The following is a 17,897-nucleotide window of genomic DNA, read 5'->3' as shown; positions in this document are numbered from 1 at the left end:
ATAAGATTCTTAATTGTGCATATATAAAAGTATAATATTATAAATGTATTTTAATTTATTTTTAAAAAATACAAAAGTTTTTGTTTTGGAATGGTTTTTTTTTATTTCTTCGTTTATTAGTTTATTTGATATAATTATATTTACTTACAAAATAATTTAATTATAAAAATGAAAAAATATTCATATATAAACAATAAATAATAAACAATAAAATTACAATATATTCATTTCACTAAACTATAATTAAAAAAAAAATTATTAATATTCATTTACCAGTGTTTACAAAACTAAAGAAACGGTTAAAATATTAATAGATTTATTTAACGTCATTTCTCTCTTATGTGCTATATTATTAATAACTTTAGTTCTCTTTATTTCTTATGAAATAATAAATTCAATTTCTATCCGAGTAACAACACCTTATACTTTACTAGCTTATTTTCGTTTTCATTATTTCCTATGAAATAATAAATTCAATTTCCATCCGAGTAACAAAACCTTACACATTCCTGGATTATTTTTAATTTATCAACTTCAGTCAAAATTTAAATCCAATGATTAACCGCTGGTCTCACCTTTTTGCCTCTTAATACTTTTTATCTTTTTATTATATTGCTTCGTTCCTTTAAACTTTTTCCCTTTTATAACCCTAAGGAAGGGAATATCATTGGCAACTATCCTTATAGCCACCAGGTTGCTCTCGAAAGAAATACAACCCAGCGACAACCCATTAATAAAATTCAGCATTAGTGACAGCAGCATGAATATATAAAGCTCCAACGCATTACTTTCTTTCAACTATAAATTTTAAGAAAAATCTCCAGTTCAAGGGTGTAACACTATCAATTTGCAACCATGAAACACAATAGAGAATGTCCAACGATTAGGTAAGGGAGATGTAATCTGTCAGATCTGTGGTAATACCCAACGTTATCAGTAAAGTGCCCATGGCCTCTATATATTCAATTCTCGTAGTCTAAACCTGTCGCAATTTGTTTGGAATTACCAACGTTATCAGTAAAGAGCCTATCTAAGTGCCAAAGGCCTCTATATACTGAATTCTCGTAGTCTAGATCTGTCACAATTTGTTTGGAAAAATAATAGAAATTTTTAGTATGATTTTAAAAATATTGGGCATCTATTTTAAAAAGAATTTTAGGTGTGAGGTTGGGTGCATCTAATTTTGAATTACTATAGTTAAATAATTATCATTGGAGTATGGTTAAAAAACAAGGATAATATTCTTAAAATGCAACATGTGTTGATTTTATTTATAATATAACATGATTATCTTTTTTTTTTGTTAAGTATGGTTGAAAATCAATGCTAAAGTAAGCATACCCAAGGCACTTAAACAGTTATGAGTAGTTATCTACTCATATCCCTTCTCAAAACAAAAATCTCAAAAAAAAATGGCCAAAAGGGTATAAGAGGGTATGAGGAACATGAGGCAGATGGGAGGAAAAAGGTACAGAAGCGGAAATGACTCAATAGCTCAATGGTCAATGGAGTCTATTTTGGAGCTCTGGCTCAGGATCTATGGCTAAGTTTGGTAGTGAGCAGATAGCTTAGTAGAAACCGATAGCTAGAGGCACAATAAGGACTAGCCTCACGGTTGGGTGGAGCACTGATCTTTCGTGTGGCTTGAGTTTTGTTAAGAGAAAGAGGTAAGAAGTTCTTGTTTTTATTTAATGTGATGTGAACATTGTACAAAGAATCTATGTTCTTATTTGTGTGCATTATTGAGCATGTGAAAGTACGTTCTTATTTTACTTGTGTATTTATCGCAATGAGACACTAGAGACATTCTTGGATTCAGGTTTGTTAAATACTTTGTAGAGTTGGACTTTAGAACTAAGAACTGTTAATTGATATTATGCTACTTGAAATCAACAAGAAAATAGGCTGAGGATTGCTTTTAATGTTCGTTACAAGAGAAACAAATCAAGTACATAGAGAATGAGAGAAAGCAAATAAATCTTTCTTCATAACTGAAGATCTAAGAACCAAGATAGTATCATTTAGACTGAGGAAAAATACTTGCAAGATATTAAAAGTCTTGGTTACCAAACAAATATCGAGAAGTAAAATCAAGAACATCGTCTCGGAAGAAGGGTGCCCTATTCACATAGGAATACCTTTATGTAGGCCACATAGGCTAGATAAGCAAAAACTATAAAACCTCATCCAACACAAACATAATTCTGAACTCCAAACCTAATACTGGGTATGGACTCAGTTTCATTTAAAATAGTCATGACAATAGTCAATATTATTGAAGCAAATAACTAGGAAAAATACTCGAATATGATAAAGATTAATCAACAAAGTTTAATAGAGTTCGTAAAATTGGAGCAATGAAACCCTCCAAACTATCACTCAAGAGAGACTACATAATTCATTAAGGACTGCAAAATCTTGCGAAAAATCCGAGTTATACAGTATAAAAACTAAATATTAAAAATGGTGAAAGCCAAATATCATTTCTGTGACAAGTTAAATTAAGTTCAACAGTAAAAACATATCGGAGTCGGTAAACCCAATAGGGGTTTCACCATAAAAATCCAAAAACTTAAAGTTGCAAGGAGGGTTTGCACAGTAGCAACCCAACAATTTAATCTACAAGGATAAATTCAAAAAAATTAAGTAAACAAAAGTCCAATCCTTCCGCTCTGGAGTAATTACCCTAGAGAGTTCACTATTAAAATGGCATAAAACATAGGGCCAAAACCAACTGTATAAGGCATCCATCATATCTGAAGGATGGCAATTTGGCAATCCAGAGTTGGTAGAATCAATAACGAAAGCGAACTCAATGGAGGGGCTTTGCCCAAAAACCCTTATGACTAAAGAAGGTTGCTCCATTCACCCTACTTCATTCTACTATCAATATGTCACACTCCAACATGTCATAAAGAATTTTTTTTTTTTTATTTGTTGCTAAACACCTATTAACCATGTCCTTTTACTTTTACCTACATCACAGAATATCTTATGCAATAATACATATGATCACAAAATATCTCACGCAATAATACATATGATCATGCATCTTTTAAATAATATACTAAACACCTACACAATGCATATACTGATGTCTGTACCACATGTCCACACAAATCCTCATCTGGTTGTGCAACCCACAGAGATAATGGTATTGAATATATTCATGTTTATAAGTTACACACACGGCATACTACAGGTTAATGAAACCCACTGATTGCTATCCACGTCACGCTCTAAGTACAAGGGTCAGCTCACTCTGTCATTCATTACTCGCTTAAAGTCTCCAATCCCGAGATACCTCGAACTTGCAGTTCGCTGTCCGGATTCTGGGGTGGTTGATGCATCTTCGTCCATTTGTTCTGATTAACGGTCGGATGTCACCAGCCCATGTGACACACAGTACTTTACAGCATGTTTGCCTGGCTAGATCGCTCAGCTCCAAAGCCACTTGGAGAGTCACCGGCTATCTGACGGTGGAGACGTCCTCTTCCAGATCAATGGCTACCATGGCGCCATGAAACGGTAAACACAGGCTCTGATATATCTAGAGTCCTCCGTCTTCGGCGTTTGTTAAACTTCATTTTCACAATATTCAGTGTATGGCCAGAGCGCGACTCCTTAATGTTCTTCTATGGTTTCACAGGTCTTCGGCCTCCCTCCGACGTGAAGGTAATAGTTCTAATATGCATATTCTCTATTCGTATGCTCAGGTATTGATGATTTTCCTTTCGGACCCATATTACAGTTCTCTGAGATTTCTACAGATGTACTTCAATTTCAGTTCCATACTACTCTATGCTTCTCTGCATATGTTAACAAGGTTTGTATATTTGTTTGCACAGGTGGGATCTACCCCTTCGCCTGGACAGGCGGGGATACTCCTCACGGAATCGAGGCTACCCCTGCATCTAAACGACAACTACGGGTAAGAACCTTGAGGCTTAGCTCTGGTTGCCGTTTATTCCTTTGCACCCCGGATCTGTGCTAAGAGACTATTCCCTTGACAGGGACGGCGGGTTTGCTCAACTCTGCCTGAGGCTTGCTAGCTATAGAATTTATTTCATTACCCTATAGACTGTTCCTTTATCTTTAATGAGGTATTTGCTGGTTCTACAAAATGCAGCTCTGATCTTTTGAAATTATATGGCTCTTAACCTGTAAGGGTTTGACTCGATGGTTTCACTTTGTATAAATGTACTGTGATAAATGATTTCAGTCTTTCTTGAGCTATACTATATTTTGTACTACCGAGAGCTTTCGCTCTTCCACATATTTAATTCGATGGGTATTTCAAGTTGAACGCATCTGCGTATTTTATACGGGTTCCCTTGCTACGATTTATTTACTTTGCTTGTTAAATGATATGAGTTTTATGATACCCGGCTCGATGCCTCAGCCAGTCAAGCGTGAGCCATGGCTCGGCATGAGGGGTCTCATCGCCGCGGGTATCTACTGTTCACCGGCTCAAGGGTTACATGTCATTCATGATTTTCCATGACCGGCCTCAGCTTTCATTCTTTCCTTTCATCGATATATTTAATGTTTGTAAACAGCAAGAATAAGCATTGGCAATGTATGATTATGTTATCATTTCTAGATGCATTTCCTTTCAGATATTTCAGTGAACATGATAATGTAATGTTTCAGATGATTATTCTGTCTCCAAGAAATAATGTAATTTCTGTATTAGCTTTGTTATACCGTCAGTTTGTTATCTCTGTCTCATATTCGGCCACAGCCTCTCTTGTAATGATGCTGGACATACATGAATCCTCGGGGTTTATTTCCTTGTAATTTCTTACAGAATACCTGAGTCTTTCGGCCGACTACAATTTGTAGGACTATATTCCAGGGTTTTACCCTGTTAAAGGTTACCATGACTTGTATGCTTCACCGTTTTTGTATTTAGTTAAAGTATCTCTAACTGCATGTGACGCTACTCCTTTCTTGAGTAGGTTTACTCGCATTTTCCTCCATTCTGTTTCATATACACAGGGATTTAATTATAGTGCCATACATACTCATATCTGTATGTGTTGACGGTTCCAGTTTCTTGGAATATCATGTTATTTTACCTCATTCATGTTCTTCGATACTGAGTACTGTTCCAGAGATATTTTACACAGTAAATACAATCTTTAAAGGAATACTGATAAGGGTTTCAAGAGAATGCTGTAATCGCAGACTCTACCTATCTTACTTACTCAGTAATCAGAGCCTACTCTCCAAGGCTAGAGTTGATACCCGTAATGTACATAAAACATCTAATTATTTTCTGACAATATTCCATAATAAATACAGTTATCGTTCAACATATTTACACTGCTCTTCTGTACAGAATTAACAGTAAACAGTTCAACTTTTCATAGTTACATAAGCATGAAGCCTTACCTGCTTCTGTGCCAAACCTCTTATAATGCTTGTCAATCCTCCCGTTCGTAGGAAGTCTTCTCTGCTTCCACCCCCAAGCACTTGCAGGTCCTACTCGACCGCAATGTCACTGGACTTTGCCAGTCAACGCTATCTGGTCCTCACCAGACGTAGCGTGCACATGAAAATATTTGTTTTTCCATTTCCGCTATCTGATCCTTACCAGCATAGCTCTCTCTTCCTTCTGCCATCTGATCCCCATCAGACTTGGCATCTTTCCCCTTTTCCTTAGGGTTTCAACTACCTCCAGGTAGTTAGGGTAACTGACTTCCCAGTTACTAACTAGGATTAATCATAACTCAATTCCACATGATATCAACACAAATGTCTTTTTATTAATCAAAACATTAACAACAAAATTACACATTTTTAAATAAAGTCTTTGTATCATAATTACTTCACTAGTTACCAGCATTTACTTTTCACAAGGGGTGTTACATCTCCCCCTCCTGAAAGTCGACATCGTCCCGATGTTGCTGCTCATTTAAAAACAGTCTGGGATAAGTATCCCTCATTAATTGTTCATCTTCCCAGGTGGCCTCTTCAGGCCCAAAGTGCTGCCACTGCACTTTAACCTGGCTGATGACCTTTCTCCGCAGCTCTACCCTTCTCTGATCTAATATGTTCACTGGTTCGACCAGGAACTCTCCTTCCGGTTCCACCTGAAACAAATAACAATTAAATCAGTTGTTTTCCTTAGTCTTTCATTTCAGTTTACATTTGATGACAGACTTTCTTTACCTGAATGTCCTGCCAACTTATAATATGCTTAGGGTCGTACACATATTTCTTTAAAACAGATACATGGAAGACATTGTGAACCCGTATATGGCTGGGTAGGGCGAGCTGATAAGCTACTGGCCCTACTCGCGCCAGAATTTGGAATGGTCCACAAAAGCGTGGTGCCAATTTGGCACATGCACTCCATTGAAGAGTACTCTTTCTAGCTCGAATTCTGATGTATACATGTTCACCAACTTGATATTCTTTAAATGTTCTCTTCCGGTCTGCAAAGTTTTTCTGCCTATCCTGTGCCATCTTTAGATTAGCTCGGACCCTTTTTACCATGACCTCCATTTCTTCCAGCATTTCAGGTCCTAGCAGGAGTTTGTCCTCCGGTCCACCCCAACTGGAGGGTGTACGGCACTTCCGGCCATAAAATACTTCGAATGGGCTCATCTTCAAAGATGAGTGGTAGCCGTTATTATAGGCGAATTCTACTAAGTGTAGAAATTCCTCCCACCGTGCAGGTTGTTGCATCACATAAGACCTCAACATGTCCTCCAGTACTTGATTTACCCGCTCCGTCTGTCCGTCGGTTTGCGGATGGTATGCGGTGCTGAAACTCAATTGAGTTCCTAAACCTTCAAATAAGGTTCTCCAGAAAGCTGAGGTAAACTTAACATCCCGGTCGGATATTATTACCTTCGGCAACCCATGAAGTTTAAATATATTTTGCATGAAAATGTTTGCGATTTGAGCTGCGCGATAAGTTGATTGAACTGGTATAAAGTGGGCTGACTTGCTGAGTTTGTCCACCACTACCATTATTGAATCATTACTCTTTTTTGTTTTCGGCAATCCGGTGATAAAGTCCATGGTTATGGTCTCCCATTTCCATTCTGGTATGGGTATTGGTTGTAGCAGTCCCGCAGGATGCTGATGCTCAGCTTTCACTTGCTGACATTCCAAACAGCGCGCCAGATATTCTATCACATCTTTCTTCATGCCTGGCCAGTAATACTCCTTTCTTAGTGAGGTGATTAATTTCTGGTACCCAGGATGCCCTGCATAGGGGCTTCTATGATTTTCATCCAGAATCTTTTCCTTAATAACGCTCTAATTGGGTATGTAAATTTTCTTCTGATAGCATAACATACCGGCTGTGTTCAAGGTATAACCTTGTTGTACTGAATGGGCATCTGAATTTTGCACCAAGTGTCTCTTTTGCATATAGATCTGATCTTGTGTCGCAGCCTCCTCAATTTCTTGGTTAAGAGTGGACCATCCTTGGCTAATGCCAATCTCATAAATGCAATGCACTTTTCGACTAAGTGCATCAGCAACTCTGTTCTCTTTACCCTTTAGGTGCTTAATTTCGAAATCGAAATTTCCTAGAAAGTCCACCCATCTTGCCTGTCTTGCGTTTAAGGTGGGTTGACTAAAGTAATTAGTCAAACTGTGGTGATCTGTCATCAGCAAGAATTTCCTCCCTATTAAGTAATGACGCCACATCTTCAAGGCATGGATCACAGCTGTTAATTCCAGATCATAGGCAGAATATTTCTGCTCATGTTCTTTCAATTTTCTGGATTCATACGCAATCACCTTGCCTTCCTGCATTAGTACTCCACCCACGCCCTCTTTGCTGGCATCTGTACAAACTACATATTCCTTTTCGGGATCCGCCACACACAATACAGGAGCTGTAGTAAGTAGATGCTTGAGCTGTTCAAAGCTCCGTTGACAGTCTGCTGTCCACCTAAATGCTTTTCCCTTCTTTTGCAAGGAGGTAATAGGGTAGGCAACTCTCGAAAAACCCTCTACGAACCGTCGGTAGTACCCAGCCAATCCCATAAAAGATCGAATGTCTGCTACATCCTTGGGTGTAGGCCACTCCATTATAGTTTTAATCTTTTCGGGGTCCACCGCTATACCTTCTTTTGTAATAATGTGACCCAAATACTGGATCTGCTCTTTATAGAAATCACATTTGCTGAATTTTCCATACAGTTGGTGCTCCCGTAATGTCTGTAACACTATCCTCAAATGTTCCTCATGCTTTTTCCTATTCCGGGAATAAATAAGTATGTCATCAATAAAGATTAATACGAATTTATCTAAGTATTGATGGAATACGCTGTTCATTAAACACATAAATGTTGCAGGCGCATTAGTCAACCCAAAAGGTAGTACCACAAACTCGTAATGTCCGTAACGAGTACGAAAAGCAGTTTTGGCTATGTCCTCGTCCTTTATCCTGATTTGGTGGTATCCCGACCTCAAATCGATTTTTGAGAAAATGGTCGCCCCATTCACTTGATCAAACAGCTCATCAATGCGGGGTAAGGGATATTTGTTTTTGACTGTTAGTTTATTCAGCTGTCTGTAATCTATGCACATTCGTAGAGTCCCATCCTTCTTCCTCACAAACAGCACAGGTGCTCCCCAAGGAGAGACACTGGGACGGATATATTTCTTCTCTAGCAGCTCTTGCAGCTGCATTTTCAACTCAGTCAACTCTGGCACACTCATCCGGTAGGGTGCTCGGGATATTGGGGCTGCTCCGGGTATCAGCTCAATAGTGAAATCCAAATCCCTTCTGGGTGGCAGCCCCGAAATCTCCTCAGGAAATACATCTGCAAATTCTTGCACTACAGGTATATCCTTAACAGTTGCAGCCTTATCCATTGAATCTGCAAACCCCACTTGCACTGCATAAATCTGGCACTTGCTCCGGATACATTTAACCAGCTGAGAGGCTGTAATAGGACAAATCTGAACTGGTTTCTGAATGCCTTGGATTTCCTTTCCCATACCCAGCTCATCTCTATACGAAACGGTTTTTGTTTTGCAATTAATGATAGACCATCGTCTTTCCAACCAATCCATTCGTATCAGCACGTCATAGGAACCAAGGGGGAGTACATTTAACTCAGTTGTTATGATTTGGCCAGCTAACTTTAATGGACAATTGCTGACTTTGGTTAAAACTCTTCTTTTGGTACCGGTGGCCAGCTGTACTAGCCAAGGACTTTTAAATTTAGTGGTTTGCAAACCACAGCTCTCTACCACTTTAGGACTTATATAGCTTAAAGTAGCTCCTGGGTCTACTAAAACAGAAACAGCTCGGTCAAAGATCTTACCTTCAAACTCAATCATAGTTGGCTGGTAGTCAGCTTGCCGATCTTCCAGTGCTGCATTTATTCTGGGCATGGATCGGGCCACATCTCCTACTGTGGAAGCTTCGTAAATTTGAGATAGCTGATCGCTGTCCTTTCGATGAGGGCAGTTTCTGATATAATGGGGTCCTCCACAGCCCCAACACTGAACAGGTGGTCGAGCAGCACCTTCAGGATCCAATCTAACTTGCTGCTCACTGAATTTAGAATCTGCAGGAGGTTTGAGTCTGCTTTGAGTTCTGGTTGGATTTTTAGCACTGGCACTTTTTGAAAATCCTTTCTGAAAATTACTGCGTGCTCCTTTACTGCCCGTAGGTATTCTGCTGCTTCGTTTGTCTGTCCAACGCCTTCCGGGATTTTCTCCTTTGGATTTATTTTGCTGATAACACAGTCTTGCCTTTCGAATAGCTTCATCCATAGTTTTTGGATTGTCGAATTCTATCCTTTCCCGCATTGTAAAGGGTAGACTACTAACAAATCTTTGCACTTTAGCCTTTTCTTCACGAATATAGGGCACATAGCGGAGCAGGGAGGTAAACTTGGTTACAAACTCATCAATAGTTTGCTGTCCCAGTCGTAAATCGTGAAATTCTCGCGCCTTTTCATCATAAAATCGCTTTGTCAGGTACTTTTCTTTAAAATACCCCTGAAACCTTTCCCATGTCACATCCTGTTCACTTATTCCCCGCACCATTTTGACTTCTTCCCACCACAGCGTGGCTTTGGATTGCAACTGGAATATAGCCAATCTTGCCTTAAGATGATGATCGTATTCGTACACTTGGAAGTACTTATTCATGTTAATCAGCCAGGCTTCTGCAGCTTCCTCAAACTCTCCGTCAAAATGAGGCGGTTTAATCTTCCGGAATTCCCCGTGTAATTCCTTCCGGGGTCTTTTTGGGGTCTGGTATTCAGAGGCGTTAACAGACTTTTCTCCTCTGTCTTCTACTTCCTCCTATTCAGTATGATAACTTTGTTCATCTGCTATGGGTGCTTGTTCCGGCCTCGGATGTGATTGTTGCGGATGTTGTTTGTCAGATAAGCTTTTCAGGATCCTCTCCTGTTCCACGTTCAATCTGGCGTTATCTTCACGCAGCTGAGCCATTTCCTCTTTTAGTTCCTGCAATGTTCTCAGTAGTGTTGAATCGGTGGTGCGTCCTGCTGCTCCCAGCTGCACCCAAAACTCAGAATTTCCTTGAGGTTGTTCCACATTATCCGGAGGTTCCGGATTCCCATAAGGAGCACTGCTTGCTCTCCTCATTTTGCTTTTGCTTCTGCACAACTCATTATACAATTTTAGTTTACCATAAACTGATTATATTTCTAAAAAAATTACCAAAGGTCACAGAGTTGTGAACCTTGAGCTCTGATACCAATTTGTCACACTCCAACATGTCATAAAGAAATATTTTTTTTTTTTATTTGTTGCTAAACACCTATTAACCATGTCCTTTTACTTTTACCTACATCACAGAATATCTTATGCAATAATACATATGATCACAAAATATCTCACGCAATAATACATATGATCATGCATCTTTTAAATAATATACTAAACACCTACACAATGCATATACTGATGTCTGTACCACATGTCCACACAAATCCTCATCTGGTTGCGCAACCCACAGAGATAATGGTATTGAATATATTCATGTTTATAAGTTACACACACGGCATACTACAGGTTAATGAAACCCACTGATTGCTATCCACGTCACGCTCTAAGTACAAGGGTCAGCTCACTCTGTCATTCATTACTCGCTTAAAGTCTCCACTCCCGAGATACCTCGAACTTGCAGTTCGCTGTCCGGTTCTGGCGTGGTTGATGCATCTTCGTCCATTTGTTTTGTTCAACGGTCGGATGTCACTAGCCCACGTGACACACGGTGCTTTACAGCATGTTTGCCTGGCTAGACAGCTTCGCTCCAAAGCCACTTGGAGAGTCACCGGCTATCTGACGGTGGAGATGTCCTCTTTCAGATCAATGGCTACCATGGCGCCACGAAACGGTAAACACAGTCTCTGATATATATAGAGGGCTCCGTCTTCGGCGTTTGTTTAATTTCATTTTCACATTATTCAGTGTATGGGCAGAGCGCGGCTCCTTAATGTTCTTCTATGGTTTCACAGGTCTTCGACCTCCCTCCGACGTGAAGGTAATCGTTCTAATATGCATATTCTCTGTTTGTATGCTCAGGTATTGATGATTTTCCTTCCGGACCCATGTTACAGTTCTCTGAGATTTCTACAGCTGTACTTCAATTTCAGTTCCATACTACTCTATGCTTCTCTGCATATGTTAACAAGGTTTGTATATTTGTTTGCACAGGTGGGATCTACCCCTTCGCCTGGACAGGCGGGGATACTCCTCACGGAATCGAGGCTACCCCTGCATCTAAACGACAACTACGGGTAAGAACCTTGAGGCTTAGCTCTGGTTGCTGTTTATTCCTTTTCACCCCGGATCTGTGCTAAGAGGTTATTCCCATGACAGGGACGGCGGGTTTGCTCAATTCCGCCCTGAGGCTTGCTAGCCTTAGTTTCTATTTCAATACTCTATAGACTGTTTCCTTTCTTTTATAAGGTATTTGCTGGTTCTCCAGAACGCAGCTCTGATCTTTTGAAATTATACTTCTCTTAACCCGTAAGGGTTTGACTCGATGGTTTCTATTGTATAAATATACAGTGATAAATGATTTCAGTTTTGAGTTATACTATGTCTTTGTATTACTGAGAGCATTCGCTCTTCCACATATTTAATTTGATGGCTATTCCAAGTTGAATGCATCTGTGTATTTTATACGGGTTCTCTGCTCCGATTTATTTTCTTTGCTTGATAAATGATATGGGTTTTGTGTTATCCGGCTCGATGCCTCAGCCAGCCAAGCGTGAGCCATGGCTCGGCATGAGGGGTTTCATCGCAGCGGATACCTACTGCCCACCGGCCCAAGGGTTACATGTTATTCGTGATTACCATGGCCGGCCTCAGCTTTCATTCTTTTCTCTCATCAATATATTTAATGTATTTAATGGCAAGAATAAGCATTGGCAATGTATGAATATGTTATCATTTCTAGATGCGTTTCTCTCTCAGATATTTCAATGAACATGTTAATGTAATGTCTCAGATGATTATTCTGTCTCCAAGAAATAATGCAATTTCTGTTTTAGCTTTGTTATACTGTTAGTTCGTTATCTCTGTCTCATATTCGGCCACGGCCTCTCTTGTAATGATGCCGGACATACATGAATCCTCAGGGTTTATTTCTTTGTAATATCTTACAGAATACTTGTGCCTTTCGGCCGACTACAGTTTGTAGGATTATATTCCAGGGTTTTACCCTGTTAAAGGTTACCATGACTTGTATGCTTCACCGTTTTTGTATTTAGTTAAAGTATCTCTAACTGCATGTGACGCTACTCCTTTCTTGAGTAGGTTTACTCGCATTTTCCTCCATTCTGTTTCATATACACAGGGATTTAATTATAGTGCCATACATACTCATATCTGTATGTGTTGACGGTTCCAGTTTCTTGGAATATCGTGTTATTTTACCTCATTCATGTTCGTCGATACTGAGTACTGTTCCAGAGATATTTTACACAGTAAATACAATCTTTAAAGGAATACTGATAAGGGTTTCAAGAGAATGCTATAATCGCAGACTCTACCTATCTTACTTACTCAGTAATCCGAGCCTACTCTCCAAGGCTAGAGTTGATACTCGTAATGTACATAAAACATCTAATTATTTTCTGACAATATTCCATAATAAATACAGTTATCGTTCAGCATATTTACACTGCTCTTCTGTACAGAATTAACAGTAAACAGTTCAACTTTTCATAGTTACATAAGCATGAAGCCTTACCTGCTTCTGTGCCAAACCTCTTATAATGCTTGTCAATCCTCCCGTCCGTAGGAAGTCTTCTCTGAGCTTCCACCCCCAAGCACTTGCAGGTCCTACTCGACCGCAATATCACTGGACTTTGCCAGTCAACGCTATCTGATCCTCACCAGACGTAGCGTGCACAGGAAAATATTTGTTTTTCCATTTCTGCTATCTGATCCTAACCAGCATAGCTCTCATTTTTCCTTCTGCCATCTGATCCTAACCAGACTTGGCATCTTTCCCCTTTTCCTTGGGGTTTCAACTACCTCCAGGTAGTTAGGGTAACTGATTTCCCAGTTACTAACTATGATTAATCATAACTCAATTCCACATGGTACCAACACAAATGTCTTTTTATTAATAAAAACATTAACAACAGAATTACACATTTTTAAATAAAGTCTTTGTATCATAATTACTTCACTAGTTACCAGCATTTACTTTTCACAAGGGGTGTTACATCTCCCCCTCCTGAAAGTCGACATCGTCCCGATGTTGCTGCTCATTTAAAAACAGTCTGGGATAAGTATCCCTCATCATTTGTTCATCTTCCCAGGTGGCCTCTTCAGGCCCAAAGTGCTGCCACTGCACTTTAACCTGGCTGATGACCTTTCTCCGCAGCTCTACCCTTCTCTGATCTAATATGTTCACTGGTTCGACCAGGAACTCTCCTTCCGGTTCCACCTGAAACAAATAACAATTAAATCAGTTGTTTTCCTTAGTCTTTCATTTCAGTTTACATTTGATGACAGACTTTCTTTACCTGAATATCCTGCCGACTTATAATATGCTTAGGGTCGTACAAATATTTCTTTAAAACAGATACATGGAAGACATTGTGAACCCGTATATGGCTGGGTAGGGCGAGCTGATAAGCTACTGGCCCTACTCGCGCCAGAATTTGGAATGGTCCACAAAAGCGTGGTGCCAATTTGGCACATGCACTCCATTGAAGAGTACTCTTTCTAGCTCGAATTCTGATGTATACATGTTCACCAACTTGATATTCTTTAAATGTTCTCTTCCGGTCTGCAAAGTTTTTCTGCCTATCCTGTGCCATCTTTAGATTAGCTTGGACCCTTTTTACCATGACCTCCATTTCTTCCAGCATTTCAGGTCCTAGCAGGAGTTTGTCCTCCGGTCCACCCCAACTGGAGGGTGTACGGCACTTCCGGCCATACAATACTTCGAATGGGCTCATCTTCAAAGATGAGTGGTAGCCGTTATTATAGGCGAATTCTACTAAGTGTAGATATTCCTCCCACCGTGCAGGTTGTTGCATCACATAAGACCTCAACATGTCCTCCAGTACTTGATTTACCCGCTCCGTCTGTCCGTCGGTTTGCGGATGGTATGCGGTGCTAAAACTCAATTGAGTTCCTAAACCTTCAAATAAGGTTCTCCAGAAAGCTGAGGTAAACTTAACATCCCGGTTGGATATTATTAGCTTCGGCAACCCATGAAGTTTAAATATATTTTGCATGAAAATGTTTGCGATTTGAGCTACGCGATAAGTTGATTGAACTGGTATAAAGTGGGCTGACTTGCTGAGTTTGTCCACCACTACCATTATTGAATCATTACTCTTTTTTGTTTTCGGCAATCCGGTGATAAAGTCCATGGTTATGGTCTCCCATTTCCATTCTGGTATGGGTATTGGTTGTAGCAGTCCCGCAGGATGCTGATGCTCAGCTTTCACTTGCTGACATTCCAAACAGCGCGCCAGATATTCTATCACATCTTTCTTCATGCCTGGCCAGTAATACTCCTTTCTTAGTGAGGTGATTAATTTCTGGTACCTAGGATGCCCTGCATAGGGGCTTCTATGATTTTCATCCAGAATCTTTTCCTTAATAACGCTCTCATTGGGTATGTAAATTTTCTTCTGATAGCATAACATACCGGCTGCGTTCAAGGTATAACCTTGTTGTACTGAATGGGCATCTGAATTTTGCACCAAGTGTCTCTTTTGCATATAGATCTGATCTTGTGTCGCAGCCTCCTCAATTTCTTGGTTAAGAGTGGACCATCCTTGGCTAATGCCAATCTCATGAATGCAATGCACTTTTCGACTAAGTTCATCAGCAACTCTGTTCTCTTTACCCTTTAGGTGCTTAATTTCGAAATCGAAATTTCCTAGAAAGTCCACCCATCTTGCCTGTCTTGCGTTTAAGGTGGGTTGACTAAAGTAATTAGTCAAACTGTGGTGATCTGTCATCAGCAAGAATTTCCTCCCTATTAAGTAATGACGCCACATCTTCAAGGCATGGATCACAGCTGTTAATTCCAGATCATAGGCAGAATATTTCTGCTCATGTTCTTTCAATTTTCTGGATTCATACGCAATCACCTTGCCTTCCTGCATTAGTACTCCACCCACGCCCTCTTTGCTGGCATCTGTACAAACTACATATTCCTTTTCGGGATCCGCCACACACAACACAGGAGCTGTAGTAAGTAGATGCTTGAGCTGTTCAAAGCTCCGTTGACAGTCTGCTGTCCACCTAAATGCTTTTCCCTTCTTTTGCAAGGAGGTAATAGGATAGGCAACTCTAGAAAAACCCTCTACGAACCGCCGGTAGTACCCAGCCAATCCCATAAAAGATCGAATGTCTGCTACATCCTTGGGTGTGGGCCACTCCATTATAGTTTTAATCTTTTCGGGGTCCACAGCTATACCTTCTTTTGTAATAATGTGACCCAAATACTGGATCTGCTCTTTATAGAAATCACATTTGCTGAATTTTCCATACAGCTGGTGCTCCCGTAAAGTCTGTAACACTATCCTCAAATGTTCCTCATGCTCTTTCCTATTCCGGGAATAAATAAGTATGTCATCAATAAAGATTAATACGAATTTGTCTAAGTATTGATGGAATACACTGTTCATTAAACACATAAATGTTGCAGGCGCATTAGTCAACCCAAAAGGTAGTACCACAAACTCGTAATGTCCATAACGAGTACGAAAAGCAGTTTTGGCTATGTCCTCGTCCTTTATCCTGATTTGGTGGTATCCTGACCTCAAATCGATTTTTGAGAAGATGGTCGCCCCCTTCACTTGATCAAACAGCTCATCAATGCGGGGTAAGGGATATTTGTTTTTGACTGTTAGTTTATTCAGCTGTCTATAGTCTATGCACATTCGCAGAGTCCCATCTTTCTTCCTCACAAACAGCACAGGTGCTCCCCAAGGAGAGACACTGGGACGGATGTACTTCTTCTCTAGCAGCTCTTGCAGCTGCATCTTCAACTCAGTCAACTCTGGCACACTCATCCGATAGGGTGCTCGGGATATTGGGGCTGCTCCGGGTATCAGCTCAATAGTGAAATCCAAATCCCTTCTGGGTGGCAGCCCCGGAATCTCCTCAGGAAATACATCTGCAAATTCTTGCACTACAGGTATATCCTTAACAGTTGCAGCCTTATCCATTGAATCTGCAAACCCCACTTGCACTGCATAAATCTGGCACTTGTTCCGGATACATTTAACCAGCTGAGAGGCTGTAATAGGACGAATCTGAACTGGTTTCTGAATGCCTTGGATTTCCTTTCCCATACCCAGCTCATCTCTATACGAAACGGTTTTTGTTTTGCAATTAATGATAGACCATCGTCTTTCCAACCAGTCCATTCCTATCAGCACGTCATAGGAACCAAGAGGGAGTACATTTAACTCAGTTGTTATGATTTGGCCAGCTAACTTTAATGGACAATTGCTGACTTTGGTTAAAACTCTTCTTTTGGTACCGGTGGCCAGCTGTACTAGCCAAGGACTTTTAAATTTAGTGGTTTGCAAACCACAGCTTTCTACCACTTTAGGACTTATATAGCTTAAAGTAGCTCCTGGGTCTACTAAAACAGAAACAGCTCGGTCAAAGATCTTACCTTCAAACTCAATCATAGTTGGCTGGTAGTCAGCTTGCCGATCTTCCAGTGCTGCATTTATTCTGGGCATGGATCGGGCCACATCTCCTACTGTGGAAGCTTCGTAAATTTGAGATAGCTGATCGTTGTCCTTTCGATGAGGGTAGTTTCTGATATAATGGGGTCCTCCACAGCCCCAACACTGAACAGGTGGTCGAGCAGCACCTTCAAGATCCAATCTAACTTGCTGCTCACTGAATTTAGAATCTGCAGGAGGTTTGAGTCTGCTTTGAGTTCTGGTTGGATTTTTAGCACTGGCACTTTTTGAAAATCCTTTCTGAAAATTACTGCGTGCTCCTTTACTGCCCGTAGGTATTCTGCTGCTTCGTTTGTCTGTCCAACGCCTTCCGGGATTTTCTCCTTTGGATTTATTTTGCTGATAACACAGTCTTGCCTTTCGAATAGCTTCATCCATAGTTTTTGGATTGTCGAATTCTATCCTTTCCCGCATTGTAAAGGGTAGACTACTAACAAATCTTTGCACTTTAGCCTTTTCTTCACGAATATAGGGCACATAGCGGAGCAGGGAGGTAAACTTGGTTACAAACTCATCAATAGTTTGCTGTCCCAGTCGTAAATCGTGAAATTCTCGCGCCTTTTCATCATAAAATCGCTCTGTCAGGTACTTTTCTTTAAAATACCCCTGAAACCTTTCCCATGTCACATCCTGTTCACTTATTCCCCGCACCATTTTGACTTCTTCCCACCACAACGTGGCTTTGGATTGCAACTG

General features: G+C 40.2%; 1 protein-coding gene and 1 long non-coding RNA gene across 3 annotated transcripts; one reads left to right on the top strand and one right to left on the bottom strand.

Moving 5' to 3' along the window:
- The first annotated feature begins 3,528 nt into the window (after positions 1 to 3,528).
- LOC149151767 (uncharacterized) lies at positions 3,529 to 4,323 on the top strand. Of its 2 annotated transcripts, XR_016263688.1 has the most exons (3): positions 3,529 to 3,675; positions 3,849 to 3,931; positions 4,014 to 4,149. It is a non-coding gene; the product is annotated as an uncharacterized LOC149151767 (long non-coding RNA). The 2 variants fall into 2 exon arrangements; XR_016263687.1 differs by having other exon boundaries at positions 3,849 to 4,323.
- A 947-nt stretch (positions 4,324 to 5,270) lies between these two features.
- LOC149151766 (uncharacterized) lies at positions 5,271 to 11,185 on the bottom strand. Its single transcript, XM_089443258.1, has 9 exons — positions 11,103 to 11,185; positions 10,408 to 10,612; positions 9,303 to 10,293; positions 8,591 to 8,918; positions 7,765 to 8,224; positions 7,317 to 7,671; positions 6,415 to 7,166; positions 6,178 to 6,225; positions 5,271 to 5,336 (listed from the first exon to the last, which is right to left on the bottom strand). The coding sequence occupies exons 1-9, from the start codon at positions 11,183 to 11,185 to the stop codon at positions 5,271 to 5,273; spliced, it is 3,288 nt and encodes a 1,095-aa protein (XP_089299384.1).
- Positions 11,186 to 17,897: the final 6,712 nt, after the last annotated feature.

Source organism: Pinus tabuliformis, chromosome 9 (assembly GCF_031772625.1).
Source record: "Pinus tabuliformis cultivar Carrire ecotype Pingquan chromosome 9, CPIR1, whole genome shotgun sequence".
NCBI lineage: Eukaryota > Viridiplantae > Streptophyta > Pinopsida > Pinales > Pinaceae > Pinus > Pinus tabuliformis.
The sequence above is the reverse complement of the archived record's forward strand: the minus strand, read 5'-3'. Positions and strand labels throughout refer to the sequence as shown.